The sequence below is a fragment of the Gorilla gorilla genome, chromosome 19 (genome assembly GCF_029281585.2).
Source record: "Gorilla gorilla gorilla isolate KB3781 chromosome 19, NHGRI_mGorGor1-v2.1_pri, whole genome shotgun sequence".
Taxonomy (NCBI): domain Eukaryota; kingdom Metazoa; phylum Chordata; class Mammalia; order Primates; family Hominidae; genus Gorilla; species Gorilla gorilla.
Window position 1 is genome coordinate 80,976,212 of NC_073243.2, and position 22,972 is coordinate 80,999,183.

The 22,972-nt window shown below is 38.4% G+C and overlaps 1 protein-coding gene and 1 non-coding gene across 3 annotated transcripts in view; one reads left to right on the forward strand and one right to left on the reverse strand.

The window, feature by feature from the left end:
• The first annotated feature begins 1,586 nt into the window (after nt 1-1,586).
• SPEF2 (sperm flagellar 2) overlaps nt 1,587-22,972 on the forward strand; it is a 194,774-nt gene continuing 173,388 nt past the window's right edge. For both annotated transcript variants that reach the window (XM_055367707.2, XM_055367708.2), the window contains exons 1-2: nt 1,587-2,003; nt 12,680-12,782. In XM_055367707.2, the coding sequence (XP_055223682.2) occupies nt 1,946-2,003; nt 12,680-12,782 (161 nt within the window). In that variant the 5' untranslated portion in view covers nt 1,587-1,945. The remainder of the gene's footprint in view (nt 2,004-12,679; nt 12,783-22,972) is intronic.
• LOC115931322 (U7 small nuclear RNA) lies at nt 17,175-17,236 on the reverse strand. The gene has a single exon (XR_004067830.1). It is a non-coding gene; the product is annotated as a U7 small nuclear RNA (small nuclear RNA).

The following is a 22,972-nucleotide window of genomic DNA, read 5'->3' on the forward strand; positions in this document are numbered from 1 at the left end:
AAATGTTATGAATAAGACCTCAAAAGCACAGACAACTAAAACAAAAATAGACAACTGGGGGCTATATTAAACTAAAAAGCTTCTGTACAATACATGAAACAACGGAGTGAAGAGACAACCCACTGAATGGAAGAAAATATTTGCAAACTATTAATCTGACAAGGGACTCATATCCACAATATACAAGAAACTCAAACAACTCAACACTAAAAAAACAAACAATCCCACTAAAAAGTGTGCAAAGGACATGGATAGACATTTCTCAAAAGAAGAGGTACAAATGGCCAACAGGTATATGAAAAAATTCATCATCTCTAATTATCAAATGCATATCAAAACCACAATAAAATACCATCTTACCCCAGTTAGAATGGTTATTATTAAAAAGACAAAAAAAACAACAGATGCTGGAGAGGATGTGGAGAAAAGGGAACTCATACTGTTGGTGGGGATGTAAATTAGTATGACCACTATGGAAAGCAGTATGGAGTTTTCTCAAAAAACTAAAAACAGAACTGCCATAAAATCCAGCAGTTCCACTACAGTGTATCTATCCAAAGGAAAAGAAGTCAGTATATCAAAAGGATACCTGCACTCACATGTTTATCACAGAACTATTCAAAATAGCCAAGATATGGAATCAATCTAAGTGTCCATCAGCGAACAAATGGAAAAAGAAAGAATGGTATATATACATAACGGAATACCATTTGTCCATGGAAAAGAATGAAAACAGGTCATTTGCAGCAACATGGATGAACTGGAGGCCATTATGTTCAATGAAATAGGCCAGGCAACAGAAAGACAAATACTGCATGTTCTTACTCATATGTGGTAGCTAAAAAAGTTGATCTCCTGGAGATAGAGAACAAAATTATGAGTACCAGAGACTGGAAAGGATGTGAGGGTGGGAAGGGGAAATGAAGAGAGGTTGGTGAATGGGTACAAACTTATAGTTAGATGGAAGAAATAGGGTCTAACGTTAGCTAGCAACTGGGGTGACTATAGTTAGCAATGATACATTGTATATTTCAAAATAGCTAGAAGAGAAGAGTTGAAATGTTACCAACGTATATAAATGATAAATACTCAAGGTGATGGATACCCCAAATACCCTTCTTCTTTTTCTTCCTCTTCTTTTTTCTTCTTCTTCCTCTTCTTTGATCTCTCCTTGTTCTCCTCCTTCTCCTTGTTCTCCTCCTTCTCCTTGTTCTCCTTCTTCTCCTTCTCTTTCTTCTTTTCCTCCTGTTCTTCCTCTTCTCCTCCTCCTCTTCCTCTCCCTCTCCTTCTCCTTCTTGTTCTTCTTTCTTCTTCTTTTTTGAGACAGAGTCTCATTTTGTTGCCCAGGCTGGAGTGCAGTGGCTCGATCTCGGTTCACTGTAAACTCCGCCTCCTGGGTTGATCCTTCCACGTCAGCATCCTGAGCTGGTGGGACCACAGGCGCACACCACCACGGCCGCCTAATTTCTTATAGAAAAAAACGGTTTCTGCTACCTTGCCCAGGCTGGTCTTGAACTCCCAGGCTCAGTCGAGCGCCACCCCCTCCACAAAGTGGTAGGATTATTTGCGTGAGCCACGGAGCCCTGCGGAGACTCTGGTTTTACTTTCTGCTCACCTAAGAAGCTCCTGCTGTGTCCCTAAGTGTTCCCGCCTCGCCTCTCCCCACACCCACTGCTCCCTAACTTCTCTCACAGGCCCCCAAGGCTTCCTCCTGCGCAGGCGCACGCTCAGGTCTTACCCGCCAGCAGGTGGCGGAACACGATTTTCTGTCCTCTGCGGCTGAGTCCTAGGGTCCCCTCTTCTCTAAGGCCTTTCGCCTAGTTCCAGCCTGGATACGCTTCCATAGCAAAGGGTTGCCCTTGGCAACAGGAGGACGCAGGCTGGCAGGCTTGGTTCCTGGCGAGTTTCTTAGCCCCCGCCTGCGGTCTGAGGCACCGGCTGAACCATGTCGGAGATCCTGTGCCAGTGGCTCAACAAGGAGTTGAAGGTGTCCCGGACCGTGAGTGAGTGAACACGGCCAGGGGCGAGCGTCTGAGGGACTAGCGGGGCGCAGAGCCCGCAGCGCAGCGCAGCGCACTCAGGGAAGGTGGCGGGCAGGGCGCGAGCTGCACAGGTGGGGCACCTGCGTAGCCGGCAGCACCCCACAGTGAGCAACTCGGCTCGGCGGTGCCCCAGGTCCGTCCCGCCACCTCCCTACAGCTCACCCCAGCCAGGGCAAGGCCTTGTCACGTCCCCACTCTGCCGCTCTCGAGTTACCCTTGTCACAGTGGGCCCAACCCGCAGGCATTCTGACTTTGTGATGTGGTTCTAGGCAATCAGAGGGTTTAGGAAGGTCTCCTTTGCTTCTGTGGAGAGGGAACTTTGCTGGACTTTGTAGTCTGACCCTAACGATGCCTCCTTCACATCACCAGAAGCAGAAGCATGGTGTGGTGGCTAGTCGATGAAATATGAAGCCACTGGACAAGTTACAATACCTTCTCTGAATGTGTTTCCTTCTCTATAAAATGGACCTAATAATGCTTTCCATACTTAACTGACCAGCAGGGGAGGGTGGGTGAAAAATAAGTTAATGTAGAATATGTTAACATTTACAAATTTTAGTAAATTTTAAGCCCCATATCACAAACTAGCTATTTCTGGTCACTATTGGCTCTTGCCCAAAGCTGACCTTATTCACCAACCTAATTTTATCCTAACCATCCAGTTGCCACCCAAAGTTTCCAAGTCTGACAACCACAGAGACAATTTTACATGCTGGCAGCTTCCTTGACTGCCCTGTAATTCTTCAGTAGGAGTTCATTTTTCAGTTGGTTTTTTTTTTTTTTTTTTGGCTCAAGGGAAGAGGTTTTCAGGGCAAGTCATTTCAGTCCATTTTCCCAGAAGAACTTGCTTAACACCAGCTTGCTACCAGAGAGGCAGTGGTGCCAGTTCAACCTTAGCTTATCTACAGAAGTTGCTAGATCGGTAGTGTTTCTGTGGGTGCAAAGTAGTTATTAATACTCTCAGCATGAGGATCTTTAGCACGGAGCATCTCCTGTTGCATTTCTTGAGGCATAAACCTCAGACTCTTTCTTTGTCAAATAACCATCTACGCACTCCCTGTGAACTGCAATAAATTATTTCCTGGTATTCTACGATTATCCCATTGTGTCTCCAACTGTTTATTTGCTAAAATATGATGGACTGAAGACAATATTTAGCATTTATTGTTTCTTATTCCTGTCTCACCATAGGAGCCAAAATAAAATATCATGCCCTTAAGTTGTACTCTTCTAAAAGAAAAGCAGTTACATATTGCTTAGTTTAATTTAGTTCATTTATTTTATTAGTAAAAACCACACCCGGCCGGGTGCGGTGGCTCACGCCTGTAATGCCAGCCCTTTGGGAGGCCGAGGTGGGTGGATCATGAGGTCAGGAGTTCAAGACCAGCCTGGCCAACATGGTGAAACCCCGTCTCTGCTAAAAACACATTAGCCGGGCGTCATGGCGGGTGCCTGTAGTCCCAGCTACTTGGGAGGCTGAGGCAGGAGAATCGCTTGAACCCGGGAGGCAGAGATTGCAGTGAGCCGAGATCGCGCCACTGCACTCCAACCTGGGCAACGCGGCAAGACTCTGTCTCAAAAAACAAACAAACAAAAAACAAAACAAACAAACAAACAAAAAACACCCTTTGCTGAAGTCCCCAGGACTCTATTGCAACATTTTGAAATACTTTTAGGAGAAATAAATGAAATTAATAAAGATACATAAAATAAAAACAGTAGATGCCATTGTAATTTTAATTAGTTTTGGGAAGTTAGGTTTTGAGAAGTGGAGGAAGAATGACTTCATTCTGTAAACATAAAAGGGCTGAAGACTAAGTAAGAATTTTAACAACATTTAGGCTATGGATAGAAAATTCCTGGTGTCTGTGCTCCTGAAGTGTAGATCTGGAAGCTAGCAGAGATGCCCCGTTCTAATGGAGTATTCTGCTTTCCATTCACTAGCAAAACATATTAATTTTTTAATCTCAACTACTATAAGAGAGATAGAGTGAGAGAGTCCTCGAGGAGGTAACCAGATTCCACATTGTAAAAGGTCTTTGGGAACACACTTAACTGTGTTTGTAAGCCAACAAGCTAGGATTTGTGCACTCAAGGAAGCACATTTCCTGCTGCTGCTGCCCCATCATTAGATAAACTGTTCTGTGGTGCACAATGGAAGGCTTTGGATGGTTTGTAGAATCTATCGTGGAAGGACTGTGAGTGGGTGCAACCTCTGGGGAAAGTAATCAGGCAATTTCTGGGTAAGGGAAGTGTAGAGAGCAAGAACTTGGAGGTTAGACTGCTTGGTAATCTTTTGGACAAGTTATTTACCTAAATTTCATCATACTTAAAAACAGCAATAATAATGATACCTCATCTGGTTGTATCAAGATTAAATGGGATATTAAATGTAAAGCATTTAAAATAGCACTTTGGACATAAATGCTAAATCCTACTTCTCAGCATCTATCAAATAAAAAGAAAAGCACCAATATATAAGGATATTTGAACAAAGACGTTTATTGCTACACGAATTACAGGGGCAAAAATAAAAATTGGAAACAATCTGAGTATCCTTCAAAAGTGTAATGCTTGGATATATGGTGCTTTATTCATACTATGAATTGTTATGCAGTTATTACAAAGAATGAGTTAGCTGCTATAACTTTTGGCTTAAAGGATATTTATGTATTTTTGTCAAGTAAAAACCAAAAGTTAGAGCTTATTGTGACTAGTATAATTATATATTTGTGCCAATTAGGAAACACACACTTATGAATATGGACATTTATATGAGCATGAAGAAAAGTATGGAAAGACATATACTGGACTATTGACTTACACATGAGTTTTCATATTATGGTTTGCGTAAGCATAGAGGAAAGTGTGGAAGGATATAAACAAGTGTGTTATACGGATTACCCTGGGGAAGTGGGAGATTGGTAGCTTTTCTTTATATATCTCTGTTATCTGGCTTGTTGTTTATATTGCCTTTGTAATTTGAAGGGAAAATTCAATATAGCATTAAAGATGAAAGATCAAAAGAAGCCAAACATCACATGACAAAATAGGAGAAAAAGAGGTTTAATACTTTAGTTGAAATAGCGTAAGCATATTATAATAAAGTATTGTGGGAGCTTGTGGAAAAGTTATATGGAGTTCAAATGAAGTCTACAAATGAAATAATAATAAATAATGAAAGTTATCCCTTATCGAGCATTTATGTGGGTATACCATACCTTGTTTTAAGCCCTTTACATAGATTTTCTTATTTAATCTTAAAAACAACCCTAAGAGGTATTGCCCTGGATGTTCAGGTGAGTCAGGAGGAGGAGAGGGCTTAGTAATTTGTTCAAGGTCTTACAGCTAGTAGGTCGTAGAGCTAGAATTTGAACTTATGCTTTTAGGTCCTATATTGTACATTAAAGTTTTAAACTTAGGCATGAATATATATGTTTAAGTAACTCTCAAATATTCACTTGAGCTCTTTTTATAAGGATTATTTTTCATTTGAAGTCACAAGAAATAGAAAAATTCAGCCATCTCAGCCTATTATAATATCATAGGGCATAACCTAATTCCTAGATGGTTAAGTGGCAAAGTTGGGTGAATTATTGTTTGTTTAGAAGTGGCCCAGCCCATAGTTGCTTGTTGGGACAAAGAAACAGGAGAGAATGCCAAGCCTGTGCATTTGCTGCCTTATGAGGCTAAATAATGGTTCAGTTGTTGGAGGGGCAGTCAAAGCTAATATGTGCTGTGTTTTACTTTTTCTGATCTAGAGGTATTTCATCTAGATAGCAGTGACAGGTGAAATTAGATTAGATTAGAGTCAGAATTCCTGCCCCTCTGGCCTACAGTACTTAGGGAAGCCACACTGTTCAATAGTATTTTCCAATGTTACTTCTACTACCAAAAGCTTCTGAAATTACAATAGTTGTGAATTGTTCTACTGTTAAGGCATATTCCTATTTTAAATAAGGTTAATTAATATATTAGGATATATTAATCATTGCTTACATGATATATAAAAAATTAAATAGATATATTTTTGTGAGTTTTAAGAGACAGTCTATGCTCCTTTTTAATTGAGTTTGGGTTTTTTCCAAGTGGGTTTCCATAAATGATTAATCTTGTCGTTTTATATTAAATCTTAGTAGCATTTGTTTTTGGAGAGTGATATTTTCAACTCTTTGTCCCAAAGTTGAGGGGTATCCTCTCATGCATTAACGACACTTTGTTGATTTGGTCTTTTGTCCTAATATTTTCAGAAGGATCATAGTTTATTTTAAGAAAAGATAGAGATATAAAAAAATCCCATCGAATATTTATTTTTATGCAATAGTTCATAATGTATTGTGGTAACCTTACCATATTATGGAATCGTATAACTTTAGATCTGAAAAATAATCTTGGACATCATTTAATTCTTCTTTAGCAGATGAGGAAATCTAATCAGGTGTGTTAAGAGCATTGTTTAGGATTATGCACCTAGGTAGTAGCAAGTTAGCAGGAGATTCTGGGCCTGCTGCCTTTTAGTTCTAGTCTTCTTTAAACCCGGAGTCTAAACCTTACACATTTTCTCATACTTAAACACTCAGAATCATTAGAAAATCTATTGCTTCTGACGTAAAGCAACAGATTTTGATATTTCCTGGCTAGCCTCGCAGCATTTTTCTTGATTAAAACTTGGCTTTCATTGACTAAAAATTAATATAGCAAGTCTAGTAGCAGAAGGCTATTGTGTAAATCGAAGCAAAAATTTTAAGAAATGGAGCTTCAAGAAAAGACTGATGCTCAATATTTTCACAATTAAAGAGGGTTATAATATAGCAATTAAGATTTAGTTTCAGATAGTAAATCTCAATTATGATAAAGCCTTCAAAGGATAAAATTGTGAAGACTGACAATCCTATTCTTTTACCAAAGGAAAGAAAACGTCAGTATCCCCTGCCAAAGATCACAGGACACATCTGTAGTTGAACAAAGTTAGATTGATAGATTTGTTGTAACAAGAGAGAACATGAACCATGAGGACTGCAGGGCATCTCAGTAAGAAGGTGCTAGAAATGACTTGGACTTGTGTTAGGTGTTTTTGAGGGTTCCAGGAAGTGGTGCCTTGCTGTGACTTAAATCCTGTTCAGAAGCATCGGCAATTTGATGATTTGGGTATCTTAATAAATATTATCTAGAAGGTGAGAAAAATGATCAAAGCAAAGCTATAATTAGAGAAGCAGCAATCATTCTTATTGGCCAGAATAGGGACATACTTGGTTATTTTTGTGTTTTGGACAATATTCTTGTTTTGGTCTGAGCTCAGACATGTTTACAGAGGGATTTTGTTTTTGTTTTGATCCATCAGTGTCACAGAGTCTGATGTTGGTGTGCTGTGAAATTGGTTATGTTCAGCTGGAGAATGCCAAGGCGTAGCTGTGAGTACCCAGCCGGTTTCTAGGAACACCACAGCCTGATAGGGCCATGCCAGTTCCAAGCCTTCAGCAGGGTTTGTTTGTTTGTTTGTTTGTTTGTTTTTGTTTTTTATCTCAAATGAAAGTAAATTTTCTTGGCTTTTTAAATGTAGTTGATAGTGCAGGCTCGATCTTTCCTACTCGAGTAAAGGAGAAGTAAATGCCACTGAGCATAAAATGGTATGGGTCTGCAGTCCCTTACCTAAAAAATTCTAGAATCCAAAAATCTCTGAAAACTGCAACTTTGTACATTATTCATTTGGCAGCAAAACCTGACCAGAAATGCCGTAAGGCTGTTTAGTCCTTATTTATTTCACTGGATGTGTCTATTTAAATATTTTGCTGTAGATATAGACTGTGTTTAAGTACAGGTGCTTCCCCAGACCAATGGGGGAGTTATAGCCTATCAGGCCTAAAGAGTGGACCTGTATATGAATGCCAGGAATTGCCAAATATTTGCTTTCTGAGTACTGAATTGTGTTTTAAACACGAATGTTTGTACTGTAATCATTAAGGATCTGTTATATACAGTTTGTGTAATTAATATGACCTGTTTTCTTAAATTAGAACACAGTAATAATAACAATAAAAATAATCACTGAGCTTTTACTGTGGTCCAGGCAGTATGCTAAGCATTTTACATATAAGATTTAATTCTCAAAACTACTCTTATAAGGTAGACCCCATCACTCTCTCATTTTTACAGATGAGAAACTATGGCTACATAGTTGCCCAAGGTGAAGCAGCTTGTAAATGAGCCACAAGTCTAACAGAGAATCTTTCTCCAGAACCTGTGCTCTCCTTATCACCATGTGGAATGTGGATGGTTTTCTGCACTTCCTCCAGCTGGCTAAGGGCCATTTTGATGGAAAGGCACATAGATCATTTCACCTGCTGTCCCAGCCTAACATTATCACAGAGGCCTGCATCAAAGATTTATTAGAAAAGGAAACTTTAGTGATGGGGACCAGGCATGTGGCTTGGAAGATTAGAGGCAGGGTTGAGAAGATTAGAGGCAGGGTTGAGTTGCTGCTAAATAATTTTAATCCCAGATGTAAGTAATTTTGGGTTTAGGATGAAGATTGTCACTGGGCTCCCATGGTTTATTTACTTATCATATTCCTTCATTGTTCCTTGTTCTGGAGTCAACCTGCCTCTTTTTCCCCGTACAAAATTTCAATTGTTAGTGCAAATTAGTTTATAGAGGTGGGCGTCCTGCAATTAGTCATAGTATTCAGTGACATTTGTGGGAAGAAGAACATGACAAACCAAAGAGAAAAAAATAAGCTTTTTCTTGCCTTTTCTTTTTTCCTCACTGTTTCTCTCTCTCCCTATCACCTTTGTCCTCTCTCTTAATCTCTCTCTGTCTCTGGCTTCCTATATGTCTTCTTTTATTTTTTGAGACGGAGTCTTGCTCTGTCACCAGGCTGGAGTGCAGTGGCACAATCTCGACTCACTGCAACCTCCGCCTCCTGGGTTCAAGCAATTCCCCTGCCTCAGCATCCCGAGTAGCTGGGGCTACAGGCACGTGCCACCATGCCCAGCTACTTTTTGTATTTTTAGTAGAGACAGGGTTTCCTCATATTGGCTAGGCTGGTCTCGAACTCCTGACCTCGTGATCTGCCTGCCTCAGCCTCCCAAAGTGCTGAGATTACAGGCGTGAGCCACCGTGTCCAGCCCTGTCTTCTTATTTTATACGTTTTAGTGTATTAGTCCTAGTGTATACACTTTTTCTTCAGCTTTTTCTTTCTTCGTCTAATTTCCTATATGTGTTCTTTTTTCTTTTTCTTTTAATTTTTTTCTCCAAGTTTCCCCTTTATTGCTTTTATCATTTGCTGTATTCGTCACTCACTGTTCTAGTTTCTGCTGATGTGGCACATGGTAAATCTGAAGTGTCTTATGCATAAAAAGCTTCAGACAGATATTTTGATACTTACTGATTTTTTATAAACTACTCTGACAATGAATTACATTAAGTGTTTACTATTGTTCTTTAACCTTTATACTATAAACACCTCTATTTTATCCATATCATAATTGCCTTATTAATATGCCATGCCATTTCAAAGGAAATGGGTAATGATTTTATTTTTCTGGTGACCTTTTTGTAGAAAATGGTTTGCTACAGACCATTTGTCAGCCACATTGAAGATGAAGGAAAGGAATTTAGTATTCCCCAGTTATTCCTGGGCTAGACTTTCAGCATTCAGTCAACGTGAACAACAGGCACAGTGCAAACCCCAGAGGGAGGCAGGAAGGGAAAGAGATTACCTGAAGGTAACATAGCAACAGCTCTTGAACAGAAAGCAATAAGCCAAAAATTGGGACAAGACCCTGATGGCGTAGGAATAGAAAGACACAGATACATCCATAGATGAACAATGGTTCTACGTCCAGTGGCTCTTTAGAAACCTAAGGGAAGAATAGGGATAGGCTAGGGCGGAGAGAAGGGAAGAGGCAGACAGAAGAAAGCAACAGACAGAAGAGGTGAAAGACACAGCTAGAGCACCCTGGGTGGCACATTGAGGGTCATGGTGGCAACGAGAGCTTTGGGGTCTGTAAGGGAAGGAGAAAGCGCAGTGACACAGGAGGAGGTGGCACACTTTTGCCTATTGGAGCAGAAGGAACCCTTTGGATTTCAGTTGCTTTAAAGACTACTGAGGTATGAAGCTGGAAGACACTTGCTGAATGACAGATGACGTTTAGTATAAGATCAAGCCAATCTTCATTTTAGTAGCATCGAAAGGCATTATGATATTCAAATGGTGTCGCGTTAAAGTCGGAAAAATTCAGTGCCTAGGTTATGAAGCTCAAGCTTAACTTGTGCTGTAAGGTGTTCCAGGCGGTACAATAGATCTAGCTGAGTTATAGAGCTCAGGTATGCCATGAATTTCAAATTCTCCTGCTGGAAGCTTTAGGACATACTGTTCTCTAAGTATATTTTCTCAAGAGTTGCTTCAGTGTTTCACATTAAGACATAGCTTCGGAAGGACAGATATGACTGATAGGAAGGGCATCAAACCATCAACTCTGAAGGAATGTATCGTGGGTTTAGAGTGAGATCATTCTGCCCTGAATAGTTTTAAAATGATGATAAAACTGGTCTGTTTGTGGAAAAGTTTACTAAAATCCACTAATAGGTGCCAGACTGTGGACTTTAAGAATAGATGCAATGTGTCTGTTCTCACATGAACTATAGCTGAACACAAGGTTATGTGATTGGAAGCTTTCATTTTCCTAGGGCTTATAAAAGTTTCATTTCTTTACTTGTTGCTAAAGTGATCCATAGACAAAAGCATTGTTTCCCCTTAATGTTTTTTACCTTTTATTTTTTCTATTGCATATAAAAATTATGTAACCATAATTAATAGATTCTAATTCTAGACAGTTCAAGAGCTCACCCTGAGTACATAGACTCAGTGGGAACCATTGACATCTTTTTAAACTACCTTTATTATTGTATTGACTCAACTTAAGGATTGAGGTATTACTCTGAGTACAAAGGGTTTTGAGAACAGATATTAAGAAAGTCTTAGAGAAAACTGTGGTCTGGTATCAGACATGCAAAAAGTATTATGATAGGGTGTAATCTTTGGAGTGAGGACTGCGCAGTGGCTGTTATGGAGCAACTTAGCTCACCTTCCTACAACCACACAACCAAGCATCGCTTCTACAAATCATGAAGAAATGTTATTTCTTCACCGTCAATCAGCCACCTCATTATTAGTCAGACAGGTAAAATAGAACAATCTGGCAAAACTGAATTTGTGATACTGCAATGACATATAATATTTTAACCGATGTTAAAATATTATATTTAATATAATATGTTATATTATATGTTAACCTGATGGAAGCAGGTTGAATATTTGTGGAGGATTTTGAAGTAATTTGAGAGATGATAGCTTTGGCCTATGATAATATAATTTATTTTGTATATAATCCTTAAATATCATGTAAGTCTATATATTTTACTTTATAAGAAAAATACAAGTAACTCAAAACTAAGAACATTTTTTAAAAAAGTAAATCCTATTGAACACTTAAAAAAATTTTTTTCTCGGCTGGGCACGGTGGCTCATGCCTGTAATCCCAGCACTTTGGGAGGCCGAGTCAGGTGGATCATGAAGTCAAAAGATCGAGACCAACCTGGGCAACATGGTGAAACCCCCCTCTCTACTAAAAATACAAAAATTAGCTGGGTGTGGTGGCACATGCCTGTAATCCCAGCTACTCGGGAAGCTGAGGCAGGAGAATCGCTTGAACCCAGGAGTCAGAGGTTGTAGATCAGGCCACTGCATTCAGAGGTTGTAGATCAGGCCACAGCCTGGGCGATACAGTGACTCCATCAAAAAATAAAATTCTGCACTTATCATTATGTGCCTACTATGTGGCAGGCATGGCACCCAGCAATTCTCAAACACTGCTGCAAAAGAGAGCTATTAAATAGCTCTCTGAGATAAGATATAGATATGGTTATCTTTGTTCTAGACATGAGGCTGAAACTCAGGAAGATGAAGCAGCTTGCCCAACGTCACACAGCTAGTAAGGGGCAGAGCCAAGATTCCAGCACAGATATCTCTGGCTCTAAAGTCAGTTTTCCCCTGGGCTATCTCTCAGTAATTGCATAGGGCAATAACTGGGCCATAGTGTCCCCTCTGAACCGTGAAGGAGAAGTTTGATTATGTTCAGGAGGTTTTATTTAAGAAGGTGCAAATGGCTTTAGTAAACTTTCCATTGTTTTGCAGGTTAAAATGAGGTATTTGTTTAAAAGAAGTTAGCTTTCATCTCACTTGGCCAAAATATGCTATCATCATAGGTTGTGTGAGTAACTAAAGTATTAGAGTATGATTTTATAAAATATCTTTAAGGCTAGTTTTTAGATCTAATGTTATTTATAAATTTTTTGGTAGCATTTTTTAAAAAAAATTTTATCCGTTGTCTTTTCCTTCAAAATTTTGTATTTCATCAATTGTTGATTTATATTTATTTGGGAATCTTTATAAAATATCTACTGTTAAATGTCAACCTTTTCCTTTGGTTATTAAAATATGTTTCTAGAAATACATTCATGGCATTTTGAGTTCCAGTTAAATTGTGTAGTTTTTAGTGTATGTATATTTAAAGAGATCATTAGCTCTATGTGCAACATTGTGTTCATGGTTTTTATCTCAATGTTTTGAAACTCAGGTCCCAAGTCATTTGCAAAGGCATTTTCCAGTGGCTATCTACTTGGAGAAGTTCTACACAAGTTTGAACTTCAGGATGATTTTTCAGAATTTTTGGACAGCAGGTTAGTGAGATTATTCCTTTTTGTTGTTGTTTGTTTGTTTTGAGACAAGGTCTTGCTCTGTTACTGAGACTGGAGTGCAGTAGCGTGATCATAGCTCACTGCAACCTCAAACTCCTGGGATCAAGCAATCCTCTTGCCTCGGCTTCCCAAATAGGTGGGACTACAGGTGCATGCCACCACGCCTGGCTAATTTTTGTATTTTTGGTGTAGACGGGGTTTTGCCCTGTTGCCCAGGCTGGTCTTGAATTCCTGGGCTCAAGAGATCCTCCTGCCTCAGCCTTCCAAAGTGTTGGGATTACATGCGTGCGCCCCCACTTCTGGACTACTCTTTACTTTTAAGAAAAGTTAATTTCTTTGGCATTTTCCAAAGTTAACTTCAAAGAATCATGAATCATAAGATCCCTTCCAAACCTTGAACACCCAAGCAGACCACTGATATGGAAACTGTTCCTTCCTTGCACATACATTTTTTATTGTCTCAAGAGTACAAAGGAGAGATTGTTATATGGTTGCAGCAAGACCTCATCTCTAAATGGGACTTATTTATTTACACCAGATTACTTCCTGTTTTGTTAATCGATTGTTCCTTTTTTTTTTTTTTTTTTTTTTGAGACTCGCTCTGTTGCCCAGGTTGGAGTGCAGTGGTGCGACCTCGGCCACTGCAAGCTCCGCCTCCCGCATTCACGCCATTCTCCTGCCTCAGCCTCCCGAGTAGCTGGGACTACAGGCGCCTGCCACCAGCCCGGCTAATTTTTTTTCTATTTTTTTTAGTAGAGACGAGGTTTCACCGTGTTAGCCAGGATGGTCTCGATCTCCTAACCTCGTGATCCACTCGTCTCGGCCTCCTAAAGTGCTGGGATTACAGGCGTGAGCCACCGCGCCCGGCCTGTTCCTTCTTTTAAGAGAAGTGAAACAACATATAGTGCCTTGGGTGGACAGTTAGTATTATTATTTGTGTTTTAAAAATATAAAATAGAACTTAACTACTAATAAAAAATTCATAATGGGTTTTGTTTTTAGTGGCTATATTGAAATATAATTTATGTACCACAATTCACCATTTTAAAGCATACAATTCAGTGTTTCTTAATATATTCACATATTTAGTATCTTCACAACCATCACCACCATCTAAACACCCAGCCTCTGGCACCTACTAATCTACTTTTCCGTCTCTATGGATTTGCCTATTCTACACATTTTATATCAATGGAATCACACAATTTGTGACATTTTGTGACTGGCTTCTTCACTTAGGATAATGTTTGCAAGGTTCACCCATGTTAGCAAGTATCAGTATTTCTTCATTTCTATTTATTTTCTGAATAATTTCGATTATATGGATATACCATACCACATTTTGTTTATCTATTTATCAATTGATGGATACAATCCTCCGTTGGTATTCTTGGGGTATTGGTTCCTGGACCCTCTACAGATATCAAAACCCAATAGGGCAGTCATTAAACTTTAAAATTCCAAAATCATCTCCTTTGAGTCCATGTCTCACATCCAGGGCACAGTGATGCAAGAAGTGAGCTCCCATGGCCTTAGAGAGCTCCGTCCCTATGGCTTTCAGGGTACAACCCCCCTCCTGGCTGCATTCACAGGCTGGTGTTGAGTGTATGTGGCTTTTCCAGGTGCATGGTGCAAGCTGTCCGTGGATCTACCATTCTGGTTTCTGGAGGACGGTTGCACTCTTCTCATAGCTCCACTAGGTGGTTCCCCACTAGAGACTCTGTGTGAGGGCTCTGACCCCGCATTTCCCTTCTGCACTGCCCTAGCAGAGGTTCTCCATGAGGGCTCCATGCCTGCAGCAAACTTCTTGAATGCTTTGCTGCTTAGAAATTTCTTCCACCACAGCCTGTAATCCCAGCACTTTGGGAGGCCGAGGCGTGTGGATCACAAGGTCAGATTGAAATCATCCTGGCTAACACGGTGAAACCCCGTCTCTACTAAAAATACAAAAAATTAGCCGGGCATGGTGGCAGGCGTCTGTAGTCCCAGCTACTCGTGAGGCTGAGGCAGGAGAATGGCATGAACCTGGGAGGCAGAGCTTGCAGTGAGCCGAGATTGGGCCACTGCACTCCAGCCTGGGCAGCAGAGCGAGACTCCGTCTCAAAAAAAAAAAAAAAAATAGAAAAGAAATTTCTTCCACCAGAAACCCTAAATCGTCTCTCTCAGGTTCAAAGTTCCACAGATCTGTAGGGCAGGGGTAAAATGCCACCAGTCTCTTTGCTAAAGCATAGCAAAATCACCTTTATTCCAGTTCCAAACAAGTTCCTCATCTCCGTGTGGCTATTAGAATATATAAGTAACACTTATAACTCAATAGTAAAAAGACAATCCAATTTAACAATAGGCAGAGGATCTGAATGGACATTTCACCAAAGAAGCTAACACATAACTAATAAGGAGATGAATAGATGCTCAACATCATTAGTGTATTATTCCATTTTCACACTGCTGATAAAGACATACCCAAGACTGGGCAATTTACAAAAGAAAGTTGTTTTGGACTTATAGTTCCACATGGATGGGGAGGCCTCACAATCATGGTGGAAGGCAAGGAGGAGCAAGCCACATCTTACATTGATGGTAGCAGGCAAAGAGAGAGGTTGTGCAGAGAAGCTCTTGTTTTTAAAACCATCAGACCTTGTGAGACCCATTCACTATCATGAGAACAGCATGGGAAAGACCTGCCCCCATGATTCAGTCATCTCCCACTGGGTTCCTCCCACAACATGTGGGAACTGTGGGAGCTACAAGTTGAGATTTGGGTGGGGACACAGAGCCAAACCATATCAGTTAGTGATTAGGAAAATGCAAATCAAGATCACAAGACACCACTTCATACCCACCAGGATGGCTATAGGCAGAAAGATAGAAAATAACAAGTGATGATAAGGACATGGAGAAATCAAAACCCTCATACAATGTTATTGTGAATTTAACTAATTCAGGCACTTAAAAAAACTGTTTAGGTGTGCCTCAAAAGGTAAACATAGACTCTCAAACCCAACAATTCCACTTCTAGATATATACCCAAGAAAAATGAAAACCTATCCATGTGATAACACAACGTTCATAGCAGATTATTCCTAATAGCCAAAAAGTAGAAACAACTCAGATATAGTTGGCCCTCTGTATCCATGATTTCCACATCCATGAATTCAAGCAATTGCAATTCAAAAATATTTGGGAAAAAAATTTCACAGAGTTCCAAAGAGCAAAACTTGTATTTGTCACAAACTGAGTACTACGTTGAATCTACAAGAATGAAGTAATATGCAGGCATTGTATTAGGTATTATAAGTAATCTAGAGATGATTGAAAATATATGAAAGGATGTATGTAGATTATATGCAAATACTATACTATCTTATGTGAAACCACCTCAGCCTGGACTTCATTGTCCGTATCACTGTCAGCATTTTGGTCAAAGCCATTCAATAAGTCTCTAGGAAGTTCCAAACTTTTCCACATTTTCCTGTTTTCTTCTGAGCCCTCCAAACTGTTCCAACCTTTGCCTGTTACCCAGTTCCAAAGTCACTTCCACATTTTCGGGTATCTTTATAGTAGTACCCCACTCTGTCCGGTACCAATTTACTGTATTAGTCCATTTTCACACTGCTATAAATATATACCCGAGATTGGGCAATTTATAAAGGAAAGAGGTTTAATTGACTTATACTTCCGCATTGCTGGGGAGGCCTCAGGAAACTTACAATCATGGCAGAAGAGGAAGCAAACACATCGTTTTTCAGAAGGCAGCAGGAGAGAGAAGAGTGAGTGGCAAAGTGGGAAGGGCCCCGCATAAAACCATCATATCTCATGAGAACTCACTCACTATCACAAGACCAACATGGGGGAAGCTGCCTCCATGATCCAATCACCTCCCACCAAGTATCTCCCTAGACATGTAGGAATTATGGGGATTACAGTTCAAGATGAGATTTGGGTGGGGACACAAAGCTTAACCATATCAGCTACTTTATTATTTCTGTTCTTATTGTCATTTCTGGCCTTCTGCTTATTTTGGGTTTAGTTTTCTTTTTGTAGTTTCTTGTTATGGATAGTTAACTTTTTTATTTGAGATTTTCTTTTTTAACATTTGCATTGATGGCTATAAATTTCCCTCTAAGCACTGATTTAGCTGTATCACATAAGTTTTGGTATGTCATTTTGCTTCTTTATTTATCTCAAATAATATTCTAATTTCCCTTGTGGTTTCTTCTTTGATTCATTATTATTTAGGAGTATGTTATTTAATTTCCACATACTTTTGAGTTTTCCAAATTTGCTGTATTATTTATTTCTAATTTAATTACATTGTCATTGGACAACACAGTTATTTCAATCTCTTTAAACTTAATGAAATTTTTTTTGGTGGGAAGTTTTCTGGTAAAACCTATAAAACCTGCAAGACAAATTCTAAAGGAGCTGCAACACTTATTGAAGCTGTTTTTAAAAATGGTCTAACGTATATTCTCTTTTTGAAAATGTTTCATATGCACTTGAAGAGAATGTGTATTCTATTATTGTTCATTAAAGTGTTTATATATATCTGTGAGGTCCAGTTGGCTTATAGTGTTTATCCAGGTCTTACATTTCCTTACTGATCTTCTGCGTAGTTGCTGTATCCATTATTGAAAGTTGGAACCAAAGTCTCAAATTATTCTTGTTGAGTTGTCTATTTCTCCCTCTAATTCTTTCAGTTTTTGCTCCATGTATTTTGCGGCTCCATTGTTAGATGCATATATGTTTATAATTGTTATGTCTTCTTGAGGGATTGACCTTTTTAACAATATAAAATATTCTTATTATCAAGTAATACTTTTTTTTCTTAAAGTCAATTTTGCCTGATACTGTAGTCACTCTAGTCCTGTTTTGGTTATTATTTGCTTGATATATGTTTTTCTATCCTTTTACTTTCAATAAATTTGTGTCTTTGAATCTAAAGTGTATTTTCTTGTAGAAAGCATATGATTGGATTGTATATTCTGTCAATTCCCTCTTTGTAATTGTAGTTATTTAATCCATTTATTTACAATATAATTATGGAGGAGGATTTAAGTGTGTGATTTAGGTATTTGTTGTGTATATGTCTTATGTCTTTTTTACTGCTCTACTACTGCCTTCTTTTGTGTTAGATATTTTCTAATACCATTTTAATTCCCTTATTGTTTCTTTTACTGTATTTTTTGAGTCATTTTCTTAGTTTTCTTAGTTTTTGAGTCAGTTTCTTAGTTTTCATGAAGATTACAATTAATATTTTAATTTAAATCAAACTATTCAGATTAATACTACTTTAATTTAATTAGTAAAGAAAAAAATTTGCTCCAGTGTAGCTCAGTTGTCTCCTCCTTTTTTGTGCTATTGTTGTCCTACAAATTACATCTTAAGCCCATCAAGTCAGTTTTATAATTATTGCTATATGCACTTAACTTTTAAATCAGATAAGGAGAAGAAAATAGTTACGAACAAAAATATATTTAAACTATTTTTTATGTTACTCTATTTAGTTACTTCTACTGATGTGCTTTAAAATTTATTCATGTGATTTGAGTTACTGTATATTGTCCTTTCATTTAGGACTTAAAGATTCCCTTTAGTATTTCTTATAGGGCAGGTATGTTAACAATGAGTTATCTTAGTTTTTGTTTATCCTTCAGTTTTGATACATATTTTTACCAGTCATAGAATTCTTGATTTGCAGTTTTTTCTTTTTCAGCACTGTGACCATGTCTTCCAGCTGTCTTCTGGCCTCCCTAATTTCTGACAAGAAGTCAGCTGTTTATTTTATAGAGAAGCTCTTGTATTTGATGTCTTCTTTTTCTCTTGATGCTTTTAAGATTCTCTCTGTCTTTGTCTTTCAACAACTTGACAATAATATGTCTAGGTGTAGATATCTCTGTGACTAACCTACTGCAGTTCATTGAGCTTCTTGGATGTGTGGATCCATATCTTTCATCACATTTGTGAAGTTTTGGCCACTGTTTCTCCAAAGATTCTTTTTGTCCCCTTTCTTTCTCTCTCCCGTGTCATTCTCCAATTATGTGTATATTGGTATGCCTGGTGATGTCCTGTAGGTCTCTGAAGCTTTGTTCATTGTTAAATAAACTTTTTATTATAGAATAGTTTTAGATTTACAGAAAAATCATTGACATAATACAGAGAATTCCTATATTGTACATATCTATTCATACCTATTGCTAGCATCTTACATTGGTGTGGTACATTTGTTACAATTAATGAGCCAATATTTGTATATTATTATCAAATAAAATCTATATGCCATTTAGGTTTTTTTTAAATTTTTTACCTAATGTCTTTCTTGTTCCAGGATCCCATCAAGCATATCATATTATATCTCCTTAGATTCTTCTTGAATGTGATAGTTTCTCACACAGACTTTTCTTATTTTCGATGATCTTGACAGTTTTGAAGAATACTAGCGAAGTGATTTTCCCTCAGGTGGAATTTCTCTGATGTTTTTCTCATGATTAGAGTGGATGTATGTGTTTTGAGGTTCTGGTCATTTTTCTTCATGCTTTTTTTTCCTCCTCTGAATAGTTTTAGTTGACCTGTCTTTGGGTTCTCAGATCTCAGATTCTTTCCTCTGCCAACTGTAGTTTGCTGTTGAACTCTTATTGTGAATGTTTTTATTTCAGTTGTACTTTTCAACTTCAGAATTTCACTGTGTTCCTATTTTTCTAATTTCTATTTCTGTATTGATACTCTCTTTTTGTTGAAACAGTGTTCTCATACTTTATTTTAACTTTAACCATTTTCCCATTTACCCTGAGAACACTAGCTGGCAGTGCTTGCAGCTGTAGCATTTACCCTGAGATAACTTTACCATGAAATATCTTGCTTTTATTATTGTTTTTGCATTGCTCTAGTATATTGACTTTGGAAACAAAAGACATCATTCTATTTACAGGATTCAGTTTTTAGCAGTGGTATTTCCATTTACAAAATGTAGTAATTCTCAATCACCAAAAATGTCAAATCCTAGAAAACATAGCATTCCTATGTATAATGTTAACACTGTTCTCCAACAATTGTTAGCCAAAGATTTATTTGGTGAATCCAATTTTTCCAAAATACACAATTCTGATGATTCAGATGATTCTGATGTTTGCTCTGTTTAGAAATAACTCCAAGAACAGTCTTTATATTTTATTTTCACATTGAAAATTTGTCAGATTTGCTTCAGCCTCATAGAGTGTTTATGTAAAATTAAATAAGCACTGGCAGTGAGCTGCACTTTTTTTTTCTAAACAGGAATAGGGTTTATAAACATAGTTTCTTTTCCTTTCTTTAACATATTTATACTAGGCCATTGAAGGTCTTTGTCCAAGACTTCCCCACGGAGTTTCTATTCACTTCTTTTTCCTTGTGTATAGGTCATACTTTCTTGTTTCTTTGTGTGTCTCATAATTTTTGAAAATTGGACATTTAAAATAATATAATGTGTCAATTCAGACTATTACATATTCCCAGGGTTTGTTGTTGTTGCTGCTGCTTCTGCTTTGTTTGTTTGTTTGTTTGTTTGTTTAGTAGCTCTCCTGGACTAATTCTGTAAAGTCTATATTCCCTCTTGTATACTGCAACTGAAGTCTCTAGTTGATTAGCTTAGTGGTCAGCAGTTGAACAGAGATATCTTTTAACACTTTGGACCAATACATTTTCCTTTGCTAAGAAACTCTATGAGTGGATTATGGCATGTTTTCAATGCTCTGGCAGTTTACAATTTTCCCTTAGCCTTTACTTCCTGCTTGTGCAACATCTCAAAGTCAGCCAAAGGTGAGAGATTTGGACCTCCTCATGTCTTTCCTAGGCATCCATACATTCCTACACATGCATGTGGCCTCAGAGTCCCTAACAGACATCTCATTCATAGGTCTTCCTTTTAAGTTTTTGGCCAGGCTCTTCTTTGCTCCAACTGGTTTTACTGTCTCAGGTAACTGTGATTATAAATAATTGCTATGATTGTTTTTTCCTAACACCCTTGGGATAGGACTTTTTTCAGTGAGTAAGCTCTATCAGGTCAAATAATGACAAGGCCTGAAAATGGGGATTTTCACAACACTAGTGGGTAGTCAAATAGCAATACTCTGGGCCGGGTGTGGTGGCTAATGCCTGTAATCCCAACACTTTGAGAGGCCGAGGTGGGTGGATCACCTGAGGTCAAGAGTTTGAGATGAGCCTGGCCAACATGATGAAACCCCATCTCTGCTAAAAATACAAAAAATTAGCTGGGCATGGTGGTGGGCGCCTGTATTCCCAGCTACTCAGGAGGCTGAGGCAGGAGAATCACTTGAACCTGGGAGATGGAGGTTGCAATGAGCTAAGATTGCGCCGTTGCACTCCAGCCTGGGTGACAGAGTGAGACTGTCTCAAAAAAAAAAAAGAAAAGAAAAGAAAAGAAAAGAAAAGCAACACTCTGAAGACAGGACTTTGGAGGCGCTTCAAATCTGTTTGTCTGCTTTGATGACTGCTAAACTGCTGGTTTTTATAGCTGCCATGGTTGTAAGTCTGCTGCTGGTTTTCATAGCCACCATGGAGCTAGGGAGAGAGGCGTGGACGTGGAGCAAACTAAAATGACAAAAAGCTCTCTTTTCTTACCACTATTAAGCAGCTTTTCTTAAATAAATGCTCCTTGAGTTGTTACAAGCCTTTAGCTAATTTCCAGAGTTATGAAAAAGTTGATTTTTACAATTTTTATCAGTGTTATTGTTGCCTTTAAGGAGGAACCGATTTTTGGAGGTTCTCACTCTGCCATTTACGAAGATCTACTTCAAATCCATAATATTTTAACCTGATACTTCCTGCTCAAGTACTTCTTATTTTGTTTGTCTGAAATGATAGGCCTTTATGAAGCTGCACCTGTGTTATAAGACTTCTGAGCAAAAGAATCTCTGATATTTCCATGCTAGAGGTGAATTATTCTTTCATAATCCAGATTATCCTAGTTGTACATATAGTAACTCTATGACACGAAAGAAGCCATAGATTAGAACTACACTGTCATTCCAAATAAACCCTTTTTTGCTAATCCCATCTAATTTCTTGAGCTTCTGGTATACAGGGTAACATCCTAAACCATACCTACATCTCATATCACACATCTCTTCCTCAAGTACTTGGCATATAAATTCGTTGTTAGCCCCAGCTGCCCCCTCTGCCTGACCTCTCAGCCCTTTGCTCCCTCTGTACCTAGCCTTGCTGCCACCATTAGAAGCTGGATTACCCTCCAAGGTATAAAAATGCCAGGGTAGGTAGGTCAGTGTCCATGCCCTCGTTTTCTTTTTTGTGATTTCTCAGGAGTTCTTATACATATAGATTGATGTGTTATGACTTGCACGTAACCAGATGTCCAATCCTTTTGTTGTTGTTGCTGTCTATCCCTTTATGAAAGTTAGAAACTCAGCCTACACATTTAATTTTTATAATACTGATCACTTCGTTGTCGGTTTCTTTATCTGTGTTTCACGTTGCACAAAACACCATGAAGTTAGGGGTATTAGGTTATTTTTCTTTATATCTCTAGGGCTTAACATAGGCCTGGTGCATATTTAGCTTTCAGTCAGTGTTTTTTAAATTAATGAATGCCTACATTTCCTAGTAAATTCTACAGATAAAGACCTTGTTTAGACTTCCCAACATGAAGCTAAAACTCTACACTCATATCTCTAGGCATGATATCCCCATCAGCTTAAGAAATTCAAGTGTTCCAGTCTCTCTGTCGCTCTCAAGGTCATGGCTTATAAGGTGCTTCTCAGTGTGACCCTCATTCACCTTTCCAGCTACATTTCCCATCAACCGAGAATCCTAACCAAAGCTTCTCTGGTCCACATACATATCATATGTTTTTGTTATGCCTTGCACCTTTGCAAATTAATGTTATTTTTTCACTTCTACCATGAGAAACTTGTATTTATTCTGAAGTGCCAGCTAAAAATCTACTCCTTCTCTAAACTCTTCTTTTACTTTCTTAGTAGATTTAGTCTCCCTTTTCTCTTTGTTCTAATAAAACTTTGGACATCCCTTTCCTTATTACATTATCATTATCAAGTTACAATTTTTTATTTATATATCACTTCTTATCAGAGTGCCTGCCACATGAAGGAGCCCAAACAACGTTTAATGAATGATAAATGAATGTTTACTCCTCAACTAGA